Here is a 20,937-nt window from a genome sequence, read left to right on the forward strand (position 1 = left end):
TCTTCCTGTAGGAATAAGAATAAGCCTGCCTTGTAAGCAGGAGCACCCCTAAAAGCCACTTAATTTCCAGTGAAGTCCTTCAGCAAAATGCTCCACTAGCATTTCAGAGCACAGAAAGCCAACAAAATGCTCTTGCGTCTCTCTTAGAGTAATCCAGGCGGGCTCTCTGGTGTCTTCGGTGTCTGGATCAAAGCCCTGGTGAAGGAGATTCCCTCAATGTGCCTTCATATCTACAACCCACCCAGGAGCGATAGAGACAGTCGAGAATCTGCACCAAGCATGCTGCCGAGGACCTTGGGAGAGCTTTTATTCAAACTTAGCCAGATGGCAGGGGGAAGAGTGGTCATGTTATTGCTTACTTGAATGACCCTGCGACATGGCTGTCATGGGGTAACCTTGACTTAAATAATCATACTGTGTAGCAGGTCATGCCGACTGCTATCCAAAGTCATTGTCGTTCCTGTTATGTCAAACAGATATGCATATTAGATCCAAGCCTGAGTAAAAAGGGATGGTGGACTTGCTTAATAAATAATTTTTTTTGAGAGGCAATGCTGAGAAATTACTATTTTTAAACTCACTTCTCAACCCATACGAGCAGCAAGAACTCTCAGAGTAATCTTATAGGGCTCCCATGTCTTTCTCCTGCTCTGTTCAAAAGAAATCAGTGATGCTTGTCACAAGACTTTACTTGTTACTGATGTCAAGAGCTTCCTAATCTCATTTGGAAGATCCAGGACAAGGAGAATATTGGTTCTTTGTTGTTGTGTGTTTGCTGCATTTCTCCAGTCTTCTGCTTGTGGGCAGACTGCGTAACCTGCTGTCGGGGCATTGACTGATGCTGTGCTGTTATTTTAAAGGTCACTCCAGTAATTTTGTACTTGTTGTTTAAAAAACAAACAAACAAAAAAGCCCAAACCAAACAAAAAAACCCCCCCACCAAAAAAAAAAACCCAAAACTGACCAAACTTTTAAATTATGCACATAACAGATTAAAGGAATTGCTATTTTGTGTTCATTCTTTTAGGGAAACAAATGTTTGCTCTGTTGTCCCAGCAACCATGAGAGAACTGAGTTGGGCAAGTCCAAGGGTTGGACTCTGAGATTTCCTTCTTGAATAACTCTCCTGAAGTTCCTGTTCAAATGGTTTTGGAAGTTTTTACGTTGCTTGGGTACTTTGTTTTTGAGAGACAGTGACACCCACACAACTAGAGAGAGAGAAGTGTCCTCTGTCAAGGAAAAAAAAAACTGGGAGAGAAAGAGGAAGGGATGGTGGCAGCATGAGAAGAATCAGTGGCTTTGAATTTAAAATCAACTTATTCAGAGCAGCATCTCAAACCTTACTCTTGAAAAGAGATAAGCATTGGTTTATAAAATTACTTGGGATCTGTAAGCAAGGGGAGATCTGAAGAGAGAAATGAACTTTTTAAATACAGCGTTCCAATTATGAGGTATTAATAATAGAGTAATTAAGCTAAAAGCACTACAACTAATGGTCTTTGTTTTTCTTTTGTCTTTCTTACCCCAACCCTATACCAAATCCTTTCTGCTCCTGATGTTTTGGGGAACAGTAGGACTCAACCAAAGGTAAGGGCTTTTATTGCATGTTAAATCAGTGTGTGAAAAATTGTCGTATCACTTATTCAGTCTTGGGTAATCCAAATGCTAAAAGCATTTCAAAAAACAGCTTTGTAGTTGATCAGCTGTTAAAAATTGTCTTATCACTTATTCAGTCTTGGGTTATCCAAATGCTAAAAGCATTTTGAAAAACAGCTTTGTAGTTGATCAGCTGTTAAGTAAGAAACTCGAAGCATCTCCTTGCTGCAGAAGAGCACTGTACAGCCTGTGCCAAAAAATGAGTCACAGGAACGAATGAGAACATACATACTCAGCATTACAGACTGTGAATGGAAGACTATTATCACTTATTCAGTCTTGGGTTATCCAAATGCTAAAAGCATTTTGAAAAACAGCTTTGTAGTTGATCAGCTGTTAAGTAAGAAACTCGAAGCATCTCCTTGCTGCAGAAGAGCACTGTACAGCCTGTGCCAAAAAATGAGTCACAGGAACGAATGAGAACATACATACTCAGCATTACAGACTGTGAATGGAAGACTACTTGTTATTTGTGGGCTTTTAAAAGCATTTGCTGGTATTTGTGTTAAAGCAAACTCATTTTGTTGTTATGGCTTGTGATCCCGTGACTCTGTATTTGGTATGCAGATAGCTATCTCTATCCTAGCATATCCGGATTCAGCTTTATTGATGTGGTCATATAGCCAATGATGTTTTATTAAATGCTCTGAAGGTGTGGGATGTTATACTAATATGCTTAATTGTATAATAAATTCAAAGAACCCAAAAACCTTAATGTAAATAAACAGGCTGTTGTTTCCTCAATTAGAGGATGTAAAATAACCACTTTCATCTTTTGATGCTGGGACATTAATGTAGTATGGGGGGGGGAAAAAGCAGTGTATTTTTGAAGGTAAGTTATTTAAATTTCAAGGATTCTGCAATACTAAGCATTTTGATAAACGTAGGTAGTAAGTTTGGGTGTGTTGGTAGTATGGATTTTTGACTCTCGCGTAATTTTTCTTACTTACTTAGTATAAATGTTTGAAGAAGATTTGCTTTATTGCTTCATGAGTCCTTAAATGATTTTTCAGATTCCATTATATGATCTATTAGGAAATGCTATAACTGAGGTAATTCACTACAGACTCAGTATTTCTTTTTAGGATTTTCTCATTATTAATATAGTTATGATGCAACATATTTTGTTCCTACAATCTTTACTAGTTAAGAAATGTTGAGTTTGATTATCTATGCAGATGCTAGTTCATGGTTAGTGCCTTTAGTGAATAGACAACAGACTTCACTAAAATGGAACATGAAAATGTGTTAACAGATAAAATGAAATTTTCAGAAAGAATGGAATGAGGGTTCAGAAGGTGGATGTGAGATGCTGACATGGTGTGCTTGCTCTGCCAACGTGATCTGAAGCGATGCAAATGTTAGCTACATAGCTATATAGAACACCTGAAGGGGAAAGAGCAGCCTTTGTTAAGCTTAGAGAAATAAACAGCCAAAGAGCAACATATTGTACTTCCCTTTTCTTACATCCTACAGAGTAGATTTTGCCTGTGTGAATGTAGGTCAGATACTACCCTGATTTTTTTTTTTACAAATAGGTGTCCAGGAGAGTTGTTTTTGCAAATGTCTGGTTTTGCAGCCTGAGATCCCAAAATATTCACTGTCATATTAGAGATGAGCTTTCATGATGGAAGGTGCCTGTGGACCTTTAAATGGATTTACCACAAAATCGAAACTTTTCTATTTAAAAAGATTACAGTGCTACTCTTCTCATGATAAAACTCATTTGCTCTGTATTGTTCTTTACAGGTATTAGACTTTGGTGATGACTGCTTCTGTTTGTCAGCAGTATATAGTATAAATACATACTCTGCTTGTACAGAAAGAGGTTCCTACCCTAAGGCATGTTTTTAATTTATGCAGACAAGAGACACTGGGAGATGGTAGGCAGGAACAGCCAGGGGACATCTGTCAGTTTGCAAAATAGAAAGTCTTGTGAAAAATGAATTGCAAGGATGGGTTTAAAGGAAGATAAGGAGAGCTCCTTGACATCCACTCGGTTGCCACATGGAGAGCTTTTGGAGAGCGTGGATAAGGATTCACACAGTAGAAAGGAAGAAATAAAAACAAGGAACAAATAAAAGCAAGGAACAGGCTTGCATATAGGAAGATGTGTTTGTTTAGGCTTCAAACTCATAGAAAATAAGTAATTCTGTGGAAATGTGTATTATGTTCAGAATGGCCTTGAGGAGCGTGATGTTAGCCAACATAATACAGTGCTGTCAAAATTTGGATAACATGTTTGATTTGGCAATGGTTTTTATAAGGTGTCCTCCTGGTTATTTTCCTACAGGTGTTTGCTTACGATCACTGCTTTTGGTCTATGGATGAATCTGTCAAAGAAAAATATGCAGGTAATATTTACTGTAGCTTTGTGCTTGTTGTCTCCAAGTGTGAATGATCTAATTAAAATACTGTATTTGCTACAGGGCACAGACCATATGGCACGAAGTGCCTTCCCCTATATGACTGCTTGTTGTCAAAAGAAAAAGGAAAATCTTCAATCATTCCTGTTTCTCTTCTCTAAAGATGATAATAGCAATAGGCATTGCTACCTGTTTGCAGTGTAGGAAATTGAGAAATCCATCACAATAATGGGTTACTCATATTTACATCTTTATTTAAAATACTGTTCCAAGTCCATCATTTTAAAAGTGTCAGATCAGTTTCTTTTCAGGATTTGAGGAACATTGCTCTATGTAATTTCATGTTTCACAGTGCTGATGGGAGTTTGGCATCATATTAGAACTTAGTAATGGAGTATTAAACAAAGCCTAATTTAATATAGGGGTATGTGAATTCACGTGGTCTGGTGAGAATGTGTAATGTATTTAATTAAAAGTTTTGTGTGTATTATTATGACACATTTTGGCAAATAGTTATGGTAAAATATGAAATATGTTTGGACTTGCCACTCTTGTGATCTATATCTTTCATACTTGGTATCTCTTAAAATTGGAAATCAGTTTAGCTTGTTTACATTTATTTAAAAAAAAAACAAACCACAAGAAAAATAAAAGATTCATATGCTTATAGGTTTTAATTTTTCTAACACATAAATAATGAATAGTAATTTAGTGGGGAATTGAGAAAAACCTGACACTTTTCAGCCATACAAATTACATAGGAAGGTAAATTTTTTGTTTCTCAAACTAATGGAGGCGCCTTTGTCACTTATATTATGGACATTGGAAGTGTTTGGTCCAAAACCATTGTGCTGTGCTTAGCTAGGCACAGCTATTAGTAATTTTGATGGGGAATTTTGCATGCATAGAATTCTGAGTGGACTTGGATGTAAAGATACAGACTTCAATCAATGAGAGAAAGAAAAAGCTTTCAGGAACAGTAACATATTTGAGAGGACTTTTCAGTCCATGAAGTTCTGCCATGTCTTGTTCAGACTTCAGTTCCTCTGCTTGTAAAAGAAATTCTGAAAATAGAGGTTTTGTTTAAATAGATAATACCCAAATATATTAAGCATTTCTTCCTCTGCTTGGAAGAGGAGCCGAAAAGCTGTTCCTACGGATTTAGTTCAATTACAAAAAAAGTGATAAACCCTATATTTTGCTAATGCATGTCTTGTACTATAATATCTCCCACATAGCTGTGATTCCTTCTCTGCAAAAATCTCCTCATGGTATTATTTAATACCTTGTACATATACAGTAAAATTAACTAGTGCTCTACTAATTGTTCTAGATTAAAATCAAATGGGGGTTGTTAAAATGTATGGGTTCACTGTATTTTGAGGTGGTGTCATTCACCGGTCGGTGAAATTCTGCAGCTGGTAGTAGATTTTCTGCTGATAAAACTTCTGAGTATGAACATTGATAGGATGTTGTTTTAAGCACACACAGTATATGAATGATAATCACAGCTTCCGATTTTTACAGTAGCATAAATCTGAAGCACGTCTACTGGCTGATGGTCTTGCTCTTGTAGAGGGAGCAAATACTGGATGCTAAATATGTTATTTGGGCAACAGCAGCAGGAAGACTAACTGTTTGCTTTTATGTAATTATTGAAGAATCCAAATCAAGGGGCGGAGGGAACCTGTTGCTTTGTAATGATGTTAGCTTGTGTGTTTTATTTCTTAGGTCAAGATGTTGTTTTCAAGTGCCTTGGAGAGAATATTCTTCAGAATGCCTTCGAAGGCTATAATGCTTGCATCTTTGCCTATGGGCAAACTGGTAAGTCCCTTCTGGACGTAAGCAAAAAATATTGTTGACGCAAAAGGTGTTATGTTCTGACTGGAGACTCTTTTCACGGCTGTTGTGACATTGTTTCAGGAGAAATGCCTTGTGATGTAGATAAGAAATGTTTTTCTCTTTTGTAACATCAGATATGAGGTGGACAGGATGAGAAATAGGATTTTGTCTGTTGCTGCTGGCTACCCTTATTTCTCACACCTTAGATTATAATCTTTGGAATGATCGTGATCGTCCTTGAGTTCAGTGCATCGCTCATATTTGCTGCATCTGTAGTTGGAATAATCTTAATCATCATTTTAAATGTAATATGCAAAAATGAGTATGCTTGTGCACCTGATTTTTCCCATTGTGGCACATATGTGGGTGTTAGTGGGTTGTCATCTACAGTAAGACTGTACCTACCTGAAAAAGTCTTCTCTGTCAGTTTGAACTAAACTCCTTGTTTTGCTTTTCCTTTTAATTAAATAGTCTTTAGCTAAATGGTGTTTTGGTTGCTTTAAAATAGAAAACTGCACAAGTATCTTTCACTGAAATGCAAAAAAAATTTTTTTTTTTTTTTTTTACCTCTTCTCTCTTATTTCCTTTCCGTGTTCCACACAGCAAGAAACTGTTGCATGTACACTAATCATAGATTCAATCACACAGGATCTGGAAAATCGTACACAATGATGGGTACTGCTGACCAGCCTGGATTAATCCCTAGACTTTGTAGTGGACTCTTTGAAAGAGCACAGAAGGAGGAAAATGAAGAGCAGAGTTTCAAAGTGGAAGTATCCTACATGGAGATATACAATGAGAAAGTCAGAGATCTTCTTGACCCAAAAGGGTAAGTAATTTGTGTGTCAACGGCACCGTAATGTGTTGTCATACACTCTTCCTTTCCATAACCAGCTTGCCTTAATGGATCCTATCTAAGGCATTTGCATAGGATGGCTTTCACTTCTTCCTGATCTCAGTGTCCTTTCATTTTAAATCAAAATAAAGTAGGAAGACTAAAAGCTTGGAGTAAACTCACCCTAATGCTTCTTTTATGAAGTGACAAAAATGTCTATGTCAGCATTTTATGTGTAGACATAAGGCTTTTTGGTTTGCATTATAGTCCTTGTTATGTGCTTTATTATGGTATTTGTAAGACCATCATGTTTGAGATCTGTCAGTGAGAAATTGACTTTCTATAAATGTTGTCTTAAGTCAGTCATGTGCTTATAAATAACTTTTTTTTTCCAACCAGAAGCCGTCAGTCATTAAAAGTTAGAGAACACAGTGTTTATGGTCCTTACGTAGATGGCCTATCCAAACTAGCTGTTGCTAGCTACAAGGTAAGGATCAATTTTATGAAAGGCTTGTGTTGACATCTAAACACTAGGGTACTGTCCCTTAAGCAGGACAAAATTATTAAGCTACTTCTAATTGCCCTGGCAGTAACATAGATTTTGGAGCAAGAAAAGCTGTAGGATTGTTGTGTTGTGATCACTGGGTAGAACAGAATTAAGAGCAGAAACTCATCTTTATCCTGTACTATTCAATAATCCTGGAAGTAATTCAACTATTTAATGAAACAGCTTTCCTCCCAAACATAAGACGAGTGTACGCTGTATCCATGAGAAAGCGCTCTGTGATTAATTACAGAACCAGGATTTAGCAGAGACGGGCTTTCACTACCACATTTTGTCACTTTTTGGCTGCCATGCTATTGCCTAGTAATTTCACTTACCAGTAGCACACAGGCACACCGGAATTATAAAACTAATGGTTGTTTACAAGGCAAATACTTGAGAACATTGCGTGAAACTTGCTTGCTGGATAGTAAATGTTTATATATGCATTCACAAAATGCCCTAATTTTTAAGAAGCATTAATGTACCGTGGAAGAAATGAGTAAATATGGGATGGAATTCTGTCATCTTAAGCAAAACATGAAAATGGTGCAGCCCTTCCTGTCTCTCTAGGTATTCATCTACCTCTCTTTGGTGGTTTCTGTTAAGACAAGAATGCATGCTTTTCCTTTACATGTTGCCCAGCAGCTTTGTGTAATACCGCATACAGAGTCAAAGTGGTCTGTGGTGTTCTTTTGTTTGATTGTTTTTTGGGTTTTTTTAGCATCATCCAGCTAGAGATGCTTAATTAAAAGTTAAGCCCAAGACTCTAAAGTTTTAACTATTTAACAGGATTGCTGTAAAACACTTAAGCAGGGAAGCTGTGTATTTCTCACGTATCACAACTTAACATATCAGAGGACTTTATAAGCTCTTATATGTAGGAGGAATATAATGACCTGTTCAGTGTGGTTCTGTTTTATAAAACTTTGAGCCTTATGTGAGTATTGCAGATTTTAGGAATGTGTGTTTGACAACTGAGGCTAAAATGTTATGGTGTTCAAACATGTATTGCTGTTTCCTCACTTTTTTCTTTGCTTTTGAGTATTGGCATGCCAGGTGCGTTATTTTTGTTGATAATTTAATATCTAGGTAGAGGTAATGGATGAGTGTGCATGTCCCAACATTGTGTAATTTCTAGTCTTTAAAGGGGCGATCACAATATTTTTTTCTCACACTTTATGAACAGATAGTGGGAAACTTAGTGGGAAAATACTTACTGTATTTTACCAAAATGAGATTGTTTCGGTAGATAATTGAAAAGAATGTTAATGCAGATATACTTATGGCTGTGAAAATTGTATCTAGGACATTGAGTCCTTGATGTCTGAGGGCAACAAATCTCGAACAGTGGCTGCAACCAACATGAATGAGGAGAGCAGTCGGTCCCATGCAGTCTTCAAGATTATCCTCACCCACACACTGTATGATGTACAATCAGGGGTAAGTAAAACAAGTTACAAGGTCCAAATGTTAAGCTTGGATGTGTGTCTCTTGCTTTAATGTATTTTACAGACTCAGAAATGTTGGTTGGAAGGGACATCAGGAAGTCATTTGCTGCCCTTGTGCGCTGCTAGCACTGGATCAGTGTTTAGCTTTGTCTAGCTAAGTCCTCGTAATGCTCATGTGCTTATGCCCCAATATAGGGAAATCAATTTTAATAGGTTTGTACGTGGAAATGTGTTTTTTGAAATGGAAAGCAAAAATGCAGGCCCCAAGTTGCAGCAGACCTGCTGGAGGGTGCAGGAGGGATCTCCTAATCTAGAATCTAAACTAAAGAAACGCTTCTTTTTAAGCAACGGTGTGTAGTACAGACTTGGAGCAGAAACCAAAGATACAACGTGTCGATGAAAAATAGAAGAATACCTGAGTATACATCTGGTAATCTCCTTCAAGGGATTATTTCATGCAAATGTGTGTAAATGATCAACTTCATAAACAGAAGCACTTACTCATTTCAAAAATCTTGCATTGTATGACATTAATTTAATATTTTTATGTATATATACTACATACCTAAAAGACATTGAAATGTGGAAGAATTTTTCTTTACATTTCCTTATACATAAATATTCCTTGGAGGGGATTGTGAAATACATTTATGTTAATATTATTTAATCCCTCACAGAAAATGGTGATAAACTAAAATTGAAATAGATTTCCTATACCAAAGCTCCTTAAACTTTGTTTATAGATTCTGTGCTTGGGCAATTCTTTAATGTCTTCAAAGCCTTGGAGAAATTTTGAGTGTCCACGGAGCAAATCTAAGGCATGTGTATGCGTAAATATTGAATGCAACGTAAAGCATAATGAGCATTCAGATTTTTTTTCTCCTCGTTTCTCAGTCTCCATCAATGTTCTTATCCAAACCATTTTGCTTGTTCTTTATTTGATTTGCCATAGTTTGTCATTCCATTTTTGCTGTGGCTGTACTGCGTACTTAGCATACATATTTTTCGTGTGGTCATGGTCATCCGGGATGCAGGGTGGTAGTTCTGCTTGACTGTCTTTTCTGCATCTTCCAGTGATCACTGTGTGAATTTCTGGAACAGATTTCTCTGTTTTCCCATCTGCTGGTCCTTTCAGTCCTGGAAATGACATGTTTCAGTATGGCCTGATAATCACATTATATTTTGAGAGGCTTAGAGTAACGTTTTTGAAAGCGTATTGATTCTAATTATCCTGTTCATTTAAGGGAGTGTAGCACTTTGCAACTGTGATACTGAGATGCTAAAGTCGTAGATGCTGCAGAAGAGCAGGATGTGAGCAAACTGTTCTCAGAGACAGTTAGCTCTTCAACTTCAAATTACATATGAAATTCATTGAGTGTTTCAGAATGTCATTTTGGGTCAAATGAGATAAAAGGATTTGTAACAAAATCTGTGTTACAGGTTTAAATACTCGCATAGCTTGGATTGCTTTCTAGGAGGCTCCTAAGGATATAGGAGACTTAGCAATTGTAATAATTTTCGTAAATTATAACATGCTTCTTGTCATGTTCATTCCTACTCTCTGAAAAACAGAGAAGAAACTTGGTATAAAATCTGTGATTTTTAGGAGACTGTTTTCAAGATGGGATTGTAGACCGTATGTCTTTGCTTTGGCCTGTACTACCTCTGCATTTTTCTTGGTTTAACATTTTACTAATATGCCCTGCGTTCTTCTCCTCTGGAGATTTCTGAGATGTCTTGAAGATACTAATGTATCTGACTTCACTTCAAATCCTCCTATTGTTTCTGAAGCAGCAGCTAGTAAGATAATGCAGAATACTGTTCATGTCCGATGACTTTCAAAGGTGTTGGAACAGCTGCAGAGAGTTTACACCAAGAAATGAAGCTTGATTCTTGTTTGGAAATACATCAAACTATGTAACTTAATTTGAGTGAACTAACAGTAGCTGTTCTCTGGTTCCTTCTGCAGACGTCAGGTGAGAAGGTGGGCAAGCTGAGTCTGGTGGACTTAGCAGGTAGTGAACGGGCAACCAAGACTGGTGCTGCAGGAGACAGGCTGAAAGAAGGAAGCAACATTAACAAGTAAGACTCTGTGATTATTTATTTTCCTTTTTTCATCAGTACAATCATGGCTGCTAAATACAGCATACTTGTAAAATAAGGTAAAGTCAATATTAGATGTTGTAGCCGGTTTTCTTCTTCCCTTCTCTCTACTTCTCTTTCTGGCATACGATACTCTTAGATCTTTGAATGAGATCTCCGCCTACTTAAAACGTTTGGTGTTTTTCACTCTGTACTTGTCTTCCTGCAACTACCACATAATTGCATTGTGAAGACATGATTATTAAGGCTGAAAACATATACTGAAAACAAGGAGTAGAGTTTCTGTGGGAGAAGAATGATCAAGACTGTACTAGGAACTTTTTCCTCGGAGCTCATTTTTGGAGAGAAAGTGACTGTTTAAATATGCATTTGACTTATGAATATTTACACTTGTTAATGACTGCTTGCGTTCTCTGTGCAGATCCCTCACAACACTTGGGCTGGTTATTTCTGCCCTGGCAGATCAGGCTGCTGGCAAGAACAAGAACAAATTTGTTCCTTATCGTGATTCTGTGCTCACTTGGTTACTTAAAGTAAGTACTCTGATCTTGGTTTTTTAAAGAGAAATAGAAGGGAGGAAAAGGGGAGAAGAGTCCCATTCAATGAAATAAAACACTATTCTTTTGCCTCGTTTTCTGGTTTTGATGTTAACCATAATTGTCTTTGGAAAATTAGCTGGATGTAAGCCTTTAGTATCTCTACAGACTAAATATGTTCCCTGTCTTCTGCTGACCTGTAACAGCCTGAAGAATACGGAACTTTAAAAAAAAAGAAAAAAAAGGACATTTTCTTTTATGGGTCAGTTTACATACAGCTTCACACACAACCTTGGGGCTAATTTAATTTGGGCTATTGCCACCTGCAACTGAATTTTACATACTGGCATGGTTAGCTTTGAAGATTTTGATTAAGACTATTACCTTTTCCTAATTGTCTAATATATTTGTTAATATAATCTACTTTTGTCAGCAGAGTATAATTGCAGGGCATTATCCCAGTTACAGTCTGAGGAACAGGTCAGAAGACTTTATACCCCGTATTCATGTGAAATAAGCAGTTAAATCATTTTCTGTACTGCATAGGACTCTATTTGGTATTATTTTGGGGGAAAAAAAGAGTGTATCGTGATGGCACTTGGATGAAGATCTGTAAGGGCTAAATGAAAAAACAAATTGTTAAATATGCGTTTTACATATGTTGAATTAAAAGGCAAGCTTTTGTTTTTTTTGTTCTTCCCACTTCCTAGATACAGTGGCTGTAAAGCATGGTAGCCTGATGACGAAAAATCTTGGGAGTGCAAGTTTGATTTTAGCTATAGTCGTCATCTAGATTTCTCCCGTTCTCTGAATGAGTGGCAAGCACAATTGTAGCCACTTCTATCTGTAAAAAGCTTGCCTGCTAGTAAAGGTGGCTTGTTTGTCTTTTTCTTATCTTGCCTGGTACAGCTTGAGTGGTCTTGGTTGACTTGGATTTTGAAGGATTATTGAATTAGGTGTCATATGTAGATGACTTCAGTTTCATTTTTGTAACCTGTCATTTTGTTAAAATTTTTCTCTTTTATCATTGATTGCCAGGATGTTTCATAACCATGTCTCATAGAAATACTAACTTACCAAGTTTCCTTTTTTCCTTGGGCTCTGTTTATTGTTATCAAGGAGCAACTAAGATATTTGTTAGTAGAAAGATATAATCTGGGAAGAAACTGATTTTTGGCACCACCAGCCTTTTTTTTGTCCCCTTACGTTTGTAGGTGCTCTGGCTAGATTTTGTTGTCTCAAATACTCTGCTTTGCTTCCCCACCCATTCTTAGCAATGTTTTTAGATGTAGTTTGACTTCGACGTCTCTATCATTTAACTGCACGTGTGGAAAGAAAAAGTTACTTGCAGGTTATACAAAGGTGTGGAGATTAAAAAAGATGTTTTCCTTAAGGAGATTTGAAAACAAAGTTGACTTCAGTGCTTAAGTAAAATAAAATCTACTCATGTAACCCCTTGACACCACAAGCCTTCATTTTTCTCAGTGTTGTCTTTTAATGAAACTTTTAGCATGACTACTGTGAAATGATTTATCTTCTTTCCCCAGTATAAACATCACAGGTACTGGACATCAAATAGTACAGTCATGAGGGCCACATAAAAATCAGAATGGCGTAACAGAAACAGTGTCTATGCTTTTCTACAATAAAATAAATCCTCATTTCACAGTGTTCCTTGGCTAAGACTTTTTTAGTGTTTAAATGTATTTTTGCCTCTGTGTATTTACAATGAGTTTTTACTCTAATTAAGCAAGTGCTTTTTGGCTCTCTGCAAAGATGGGAACAAAACCAGCATGCAGCTTGCTTTAGTTTGCTTTAGTGGCATGTGTGCTTGGGTTCCTGATGGGGCTGTAACAGTTTGAGCAAGCAGAGTGGAAACTTTCCTGACGAACTTCTAGCGTTGTTGTTAGAATTAGTTATGCTGTTCCATTTCTAAACAAATCCAGCAAGCAGACTGAGATTCCTGTTTAGCACCTGTCTGATGCATTGTAGCTACGAGGACGATGGCCATACACAGCACATGCTTTAGCTCATAAATAGAAGCACACTTTTGTTCCGCCTTCTTTCAAGCAAACCTTCTTTGTGTCTTTAACATCCAGCTATGTTAACTGCAAACAAAAGGTTTGGGGCTTTTGGATTTTTTACAAACAAGCTCACTGAAGAGAAGCTTTATTTTGAAAGGGGAAAATTTAAACATTTTTTTAATTGAAGATCAAAGGAGGGATTTATTCGTTTAAAGAGGCCTGTTTGTAGAAGCCATGAGATGGTGGGCTATCTTTCTAGCTTTCAACTTTTAATTCTGATGCCAAAGTGGAGTAAATGTGTTCTAACGCTAGTAATGTGTCATATAGAGTCTCTCACGTATCTGAGAAACCAGTAGAGTTCAGGAGATCTTAAGATCTAACACTTTGTCTTTAATTTTGTTGAGGATTTCTCGACGAAAGCACCAGGTGAAAAATATTATTGCAAGAGGAGGCTTGAAGAGTGGTGTCAGGTTATGTGTGGGAAGCAGAATAGCTTATCAACTCTTTAACCTCTTGGTTTTATCTAATTCTATTGATACAAACATCTCATTTTCCCATTTTTTTCAGAAGCCCTGTATGTTTTACTGATGGCTGCTTTTAAAAATATAATTACGAATCTTTACATTGTAAGTTCTTTTCGCAGTAATCTTGGTGCTAGAGAAGACTGTGCTAGTTTAGTCTTAGAAATAAATAAGCTTATTTATTTCCACTCTGTGTCTCTCTCTATCACATGCAATCCCAGCCTTTCCAGGGTAATTTGCAGATGCTGTCTTCGCTAATGAGAGGCTAGCTTACTATTTGTCTATCTTTCTTGCTTGACATTAAAGAAACGAGTGAAATCAGCACCACGGTTTTATGTATAAAACTTTATTGGACAGTCTGCCATTGGGCTTGAATAGCCACCATACAAGAGAACTTTACCCAATTTATAATGGGTGTTTTGTGAATTACGGTGTATCACTGTAACAGCATTCTCAGCTGCCTGTACAGCAGAGTTGCAATTCAAATAGTGAATTAATCCCATTTTGGAGCTAATTAGTGTGGCGAAGGAGGTTCCCAAAGTGCAAACTGTTAAGGTTTGATTTGGAAACCAAAGTACCTGGCCAGCTCCCTGATAAACTTAATCTTTATATGTATAACAGGGATTGCAGTTACAGAGCGTTTTTCCTAATTTTTGAAAATCGTTGAGGGATTGAAGAAAAGTCCTGGCTTCTGTAGAGCCAGAAATCCCATCGAATGAGTCATGTGCTCTTGTTGGTCTTAAAGTTTTCAGTAGATGCTCTGGAAAAACATTTGTGTGTTACAGAGTGGATCCTCCCAAGCTATGTATTTATGGGAGTAAACATTGGCTGCTCCTCGGATGAGAAAAAAAACCACGCTGGTATCAGTCAGAAGGCTGTTATTTTCGATTGACTTCTCTATAAATACTCTTTCCTGCAAGTGCTAACCATGCTGGTGTACCTCACTGTGCTGAACACTATACAAATGAAATTATATTCTCTACCCAAAGAGCTAACAGCCCTTTTGCGTAACCGGAGACAGCAGAGTGCTGCCAGTGCAGCAGCGAAGCAACATTGGTCTGTGTGGTCAGTGCTTGTCTGACCACTGAAGCAGCCAGACTGCTGTCAAATTATTTTAGGCATCATGCAGCAAAAAAGAGAGTCTTAAGGAAATACTTAAAGGGGCATTTTAATGATTGCTAGGGAAAGCTATGTGTGTGCTTTGTAATTGAAATGGTTAGACAAGCAGCTAATGTAGTCAGATTGTTCTAGTTGCAATGCCTGAGCTAGATTTCATGGGTTATTGAAGATGAAAGTTAAAAGCATGGTTTGTCTCAGAAAGGGATATTGGGTAAAAAACAAACAAACAAACCAACAAACAAAACCAAACACAAAACCCCAAAAAACCCAACCAACCAAAAAAAAAAATTGCTGCAAAATTCAAACCAGAGTATTTTATCATTTAGACTGGCCAAAATTGTAAAAGACAATTTTGAGATCAATAAAAAGATTGAACGCTGCCTTCCTTCCCCGACTCCCCCGACACACTGCCTTGCAGGCATGTGGTTTCACACCCTTCTTCTCTGTCAACCAAATTCCAAAAGGGTAATTTCTTATATAACTCGATTTAGATTTGTGAGCTGTGTAAGTGGGGGGAAAGGAAGGGCCACGTTCTGAAATATTTATAAGGGTAAATTCAACTATTGTTTATGAGGAGATCTTTAAGTAATTTAAATTAAGTACTTACTGGAACCATCTCGCTTCCAGTCTTTCAAATAAGATATTCTGAATTCATCATGATCTTTCCTGAGCTCCTTCAACAGTATCTGAGAAGTCTAATGCTGAAATGCTTATATTTCTGATTTATAAACCTAAGCAGAAAACATGGAAGTAAACCTTTGAAGCTCTTACTAGGCACCATAAAGCCCAAAAAAGGGACTGTTTTCATTCCTGTTTAAACTGAAACTGATTCTGAAAGCCAAGAATGACATTTCCTAAATGTGCTTTAAAAAAAAAAAAGACAATTGAAAATAACAACTTTCCTTGATTTACACAGCTTAAAATATTAATTTTGAACTGAGGAGCTCTGACAAAAATGTTTCTGTTACTAGTTGCCCCCCATTTACTTCCAACCCTAGATTATTATTCACTGCCTAAGTTCATTGATTGGCTAAAACCAAAGGAACCTTCTTTTTTAATTTATAACCTCTACTACTTTCCAGGATAGCCTTGGTGGTAACAGCAAGACTGCCATGGTAGCAACAGTAAGCCCGGCAGCAGACAACTACGATGAGACCCTTTCAACACTGAGGTATGCAGATCGGGCCAAGAACATTGTTAATCATGCCGTGGTGAATGAAGACCCCAATGCTCGCATTATTCGGGAGCTCCGTGAGGAAGTGGAGAAGCTGCGAGAACAGCTCACAAAAGCAGAGGTACAAATTTTAGTCTTGACTAGCCAGTAAGTCCTGTAAACCCTGTTGTCAGGACTTTCTTACCTGCCTCTCAAAAATGAATGCCGCAAAGAATTACTACATGGTATCTATGAGAAATCTCCCTTTATATCACTTCTTTCCATTTTTCTGCACATCAGTCTTGAAACACTAGTGATAACGTGAGATATCAGGTTCTGTTTGAACACCCTGTTGAGCAATCTTGGTTTTTTTGCAAGATACGGATCAAAAGCAAGAGGACATGGAGGCAGGAATAGGGGTGGAGGGTTAAGATCGTGCAGTTTATAGGCAGAGCTTTGCTGGTGTATTTTAAGAATTCAATGTGGCTACATCCTGCGAGATGTGAATTCAGTTAACTAATGCTTGCTTGCTTACAAGCTTTAACTGTTCTAAATTGAATCTCTTACAAGTGCTAGACAATATTATGAATATCTGCATAGCTACCTCAATGAAATTGTGAAAGGAGCATGGTCTAAATGTTAGATGAAGGCCAAGAATTAGCGTAATTCTGAGTTCTGTTCTCAAATGTGGAAAAGCAATGGTGATCTAATCCATCTATTTTGCAGTTCAGAAAAATTATGATTACAGTATTTGCCTCATAAGGTATGCAGGCAATGCTGGCTGTGATATTAGAAATGACTAGTGAATTTTGGACTGTTCTCGTTTGAGCTGCCTAATATGCTAAGCATCCAATAAGTGTATATCAGTTTCTTTAAGGTATCTCAAGTTAAATATCTAAAAATTCCTCTAAAATATGAACCACAGACTTAACAGTACTCTGAGAGATGCAAGTACTCCCTATTTGTTTCATTTGTGAGCATTAATGCCAAAATAATGGCAGCTTTCCAAAGTAATGAAGTAGTGTTTCCTAAATATGAAGTAATAAATATTTCCTTTGCCAAGTATTACAATCCCACCCTAGTTGTCATCTTGGTGGCATTGACAAAGAGCATGGAAAAAACAGTGTAGTTGGCTATTAAGAGGCTACACAGTAAGGGTCAAAAAACACATTCATTGTCTTGTCAGTTTATTACATTTGTAGCCCATCTAATTGTTCTTACAGAAATGTGCATAAATGACTTGTTTGTAAGTGAACAAAAACGTTGACCCGTTATGACAATCAGGTTACATTTTCAAAGCTCATATCCAAGTCTAGAGGTTACCAAGCTGTGGTTTTGATTCCCCCCCCCTTTGGTGTCAGTATCCTTTTCTCTCCTAAACAGCCAAGGCAGAACAGAACTTGACAGTTTACTTTTCCCCCATCCCCAGAAGAGTAAGGCATTATCCTCTTTTCCCCTTTCTTTTTAAATCCACACATTTTGATCTTTTCTAATCGGAACTAATATCACATGTTTTAATTTGTCTGTGCCAAGACCATGGGCTTGTCCTTCCTAAGCTGGGAATTTAAACTAACTGCTTTCAGCAGAGAAGCACACCTGCTGGTCTGGTGTGAGTCTGGGCCCATAGATCTGTTGTTTTTATAAGCATTGTAGGAAGTGAGGAGAATTACCTAGCTCGTTTTTTGAAGCATGTGAAAATGTTGAGTAATTTTGCCCCAGGTCCAAATAAATAGACAAACAAGACTTAGACCTTGAGAGTAACTGGGCTTCATCCTCCTGTCCTACTCCATAGTGTCCAGCGCCTTTGCACTCATCATGTCATAATAAATCTTTGTTCTGGAGATTGCATTGGCTTCACTTTCCTTCCTGGGTGGAATTCATGTTCCCTTTTATCCTGTATTTAGGTATTTGAGATAATCAACCAGAAAAAGACTACACAGGACACATCAGCTGACAGTTCCTAGACTGTTGTGTCTTGAGGCAGAGGAAACTCCTCTCTTAAAACAGGATTTTCCACTCCTGGCACTTGCTCCTTTTCTTGAACGAACTGCAGTGTAAAGAGGCCGCTCTGTTTGATTTGGATTCCTGTGAGGAGTTTTGGGTTTTGTGGTAAGGGAATATCTGACGGAGAACGATGCTTGCATTGTTTAATTGGCATTACATAAATACCTACCAGCCAAAAACATTTTCGTCTTCTTAGCAGTAATGAAATAACAACGTAAGGAAGTCCACAGGCTTCCTGTTCAAGGTAGTACAGGAGGAATATGCCACTGCTGAGACTGGAGGAAGTAAATATGTGTAGTAAGAAGATGTTGATGTCCTTTCAGTTTTTGGAGTGTCTGATGGATGGCGGTATCTTCTTATTCTCAAGTTAGTCCTTGGATGGAACATGGGCCTTTGACTATTTCACAAAACAAAATTAGAGCTATGATGGATTAGCAGGAAAATTGAATTCCGGTGTCTGGAAGCACATCATAAGGCTTCTTTTGATATCCGCTTTGTAAAATGCAGATGTAGAGGTGGATAAGCGGAACACCTCGGATGCCTTGATATTTGCTGTAGAAAGAAAAAATCACATCCATCAGGCCATATCAAAATGAACAATAAAAATATTTTGGTGGCATGGCAGTTTTAAGTGACTGAGATGTTAACTGCCATTTTGAGGGAAAGCAAGCTGAGACAGTGGTGGCTAGCCGGATCAGCAGTATCTGAGAAACAAGATTGTTTTAGATACGAGTTGTTTGGGATACTCATATTGGTATAGAAATTAGATTAATTTGTGTTTGAATATCTTTGTGCAAATCTGCCAGTATCATGTAATTGGTTTGCCTTGAAGTATATAAACTCCACTTTAGCATCTGTACTTGAAACTAATTAAACTAACTTTTTGATGGATTCTGCATTTATGTGCAGTATGTATTTTAAAAAACCCTTTACTTGCTCATTTTCCAAGGCATACTTAACAGTAATGTTTTGTTTCCTTTTTTCCTCATCTGTGTGACAGCAATGTGAAAAAAAACAAAGCACAACAAGCTTTCTTGTTTTATTTGCTTTTATTTCTGCAGGCTATGAAATCACCAGAATTAAAAGAACGATTGGAGGAATCAGAAAAGTTGATTCAGGAAATGACTGTGACCTGGGAAGAAAAATTAAGAAAAACCGAGGAGATAGCACAGGTTTGCTGCTTTCTTCCCCGTGCGCCCTCACCCCTTTTTTATGAAAAATAGGTTTGTTTCCTTTGTCTGTCAGTTCATAGAGATTGTCTGAATCTCTCCCCACATTTATGGGTAAGTAGGTCAAGCTTACTGCCCTTTTGAAAAGCTTCACTTAATTCCTGTGATAGCTGGGTGCCTTCCAGATTACTATTCCAATGACAATAATAAATTGTCACTGTATGCAAATGGAGAAGTTATTTAAAAAATTAATAATCCATGGATGAAAGGATTACGGGGGTTTTATATTCTTCAGACAGTAAAATTGTTGTCTGTGATGAAAGATGGAGTGTTGAGAGCATTAAATACAAGGTTATATACAGAGTGCCTCAATACACAAGGCAAAGGGCATTCAGAATATTAAAAAATAGAACTGTTCAGGATCGCTGTGTGTTTTAATACCTCTTACACTGATATTTAGGGCCTCAGACCATAACTGAAGATGATGGTTACGTTGAAAAATTGCGCAGGTCACCACGATTATTGCATGACACTTCCAATTCTTACCATACAAATGCTGATGTTTATATTTGCAGTAGGGAGCTTTTGAGGGGGAGGACTATTGAAAGGTGATGAATAGCGTGTAATAAATAAGGAGAAAACGGAGCCTCCGATACAAAGCCCTCTTGTAGATGACACAATCAGAATAGACTGTGTTGACTTTAGTTTTAAAGATCCATTGTAAGAAGTGCTGCTTGTGACTACGAGGGCTTCCTGGCTTTCAATGCAGATTTGTAGCGTGGATTTTCCTCCCTGTGTATAAGGGTGAAAAATACTAATAATAAAAAATTTCTGCTCTCATCCTACACAATAGTTTCTAGGCATAGAAACCCTGAGTGTGCGAGGAGGTTGAAAAACTGGAGTAATGGGCTCAATGTTACAGACTAAATCTGCATTGATGTTTGCATATGGCTGCTTGCTTTAGCTCTCTTCTTCTTTGTCTCTAAACTCTCAGTATGTTACAATGTTTCGCAGCTGGGAGTTTCATGAGCCTTGCAGCTGTAGAAAAAGTGATTTTTTTTTTTTTTTTTTTTTTTTTTTTTTTTTTGAGGAGGGATAAGGACTAGTGTTTGTGCAGTATAAGGCTGTTTCAGGACCCCTTGGAAGGCAGTGGAAAGAACCTTCTGCCATCTTCAGTAGGCTTACAGAGGCCCAAGGTTAAAGGCACGTATATCATGGCTTGTCAAGTGATTTTGGTTTTTGCCAGCATCCACCAACATCTGTCTGTCAAATTGTAGTGGGGTAGGTGGGTAGGATGGAGAGATAATTGTAAATCTTTGAGGAAAGGATGATTCCTCATAAAGAATGAGGGCCATCGAAGAGGCAGTCTGTAGAAATGGAGCAGCAATAAGGGTTCAAAGCCTTAAGGACTATGTGAATAGGCAATTTTTCACATTTTCAGTGTGTATTTGACATACTTTTAATGTTTAAGTCAATTAAATTAGGTGTTGAGCAAAAGTTAACAGAAATTGGCTCATTTTCTTTAAGTTAAACCTATGAGATTTAGACTGTGGCCAAGTCCTCCTTTGGGCAACACGTTCTTTACCTCTGTAGATAATAAGGAATTATGTGAAC

General features: G+C 37.5%; 1 protein-coding gene across 1 annotated transcript in view; it reads left to right on the top strand.

The window, feature by feature from the left end:
• Positions 1-376: 376 nt before the first annotated feature.
• KIF13B (kinesin family member 13B) overlaps positions 377-20,937 on the top strand; it is a 75,334-nt gene continuing 54,773 nt past the window's right edge. Inside the window, exons 1-11 of the mRNA XM_009581422.1 lie at positions 377-390; positions 1,482-1,587; positions 3,950-4,010; positions 5,754-5,846; positions 6,513-6,693; positions 7,099-7,186; positions 8,552-8,686; positions 10,664-10,776; positions 11,219-11,330; positions 16,080-16,292; positions 19,216-19,326. Coding sequence (XP_009579717.1) covers positions 377-390; positions 1,482-1,587; positions 3,950-4,010; positions 5,754-5,846; positions 6,513-6,693; positions 7,099-7,186; positions 8,552-8,686; positions 10,664-10,776; positions 11,219-11,330; positions 16,080-16,292; positions 19,216-19,326 — 1,227 coding nt within the window. The remainder of the gene's footprint in view (positions 391-1,481; positions 1,588-3,949; positions 4,011-5,753; positions 5,847-6,512; positions 6,694-7,098; positions 7,187-8,551; positions 8,687-10,663; positions 10,777-11,218; positions 11,331-16,079; positions 16,293-19,215; positions 19,327-20,937) is intronic.

Source organism: Fulmarus glacialis, unplaced genomic scaffold, assembly GCF_000690835.1.
Source record: "Fulmarus glacialis isolate BGI_N327 unplaced genomic scaffold, ASM69083v1 scaffold907, whole genome shotgun sequence".
NCBI lineage: Eukaryota > Metazoa > Chordata > Aves > Procellariiformes > Procellariidae > Fulmarus > Fulmarus glacialis.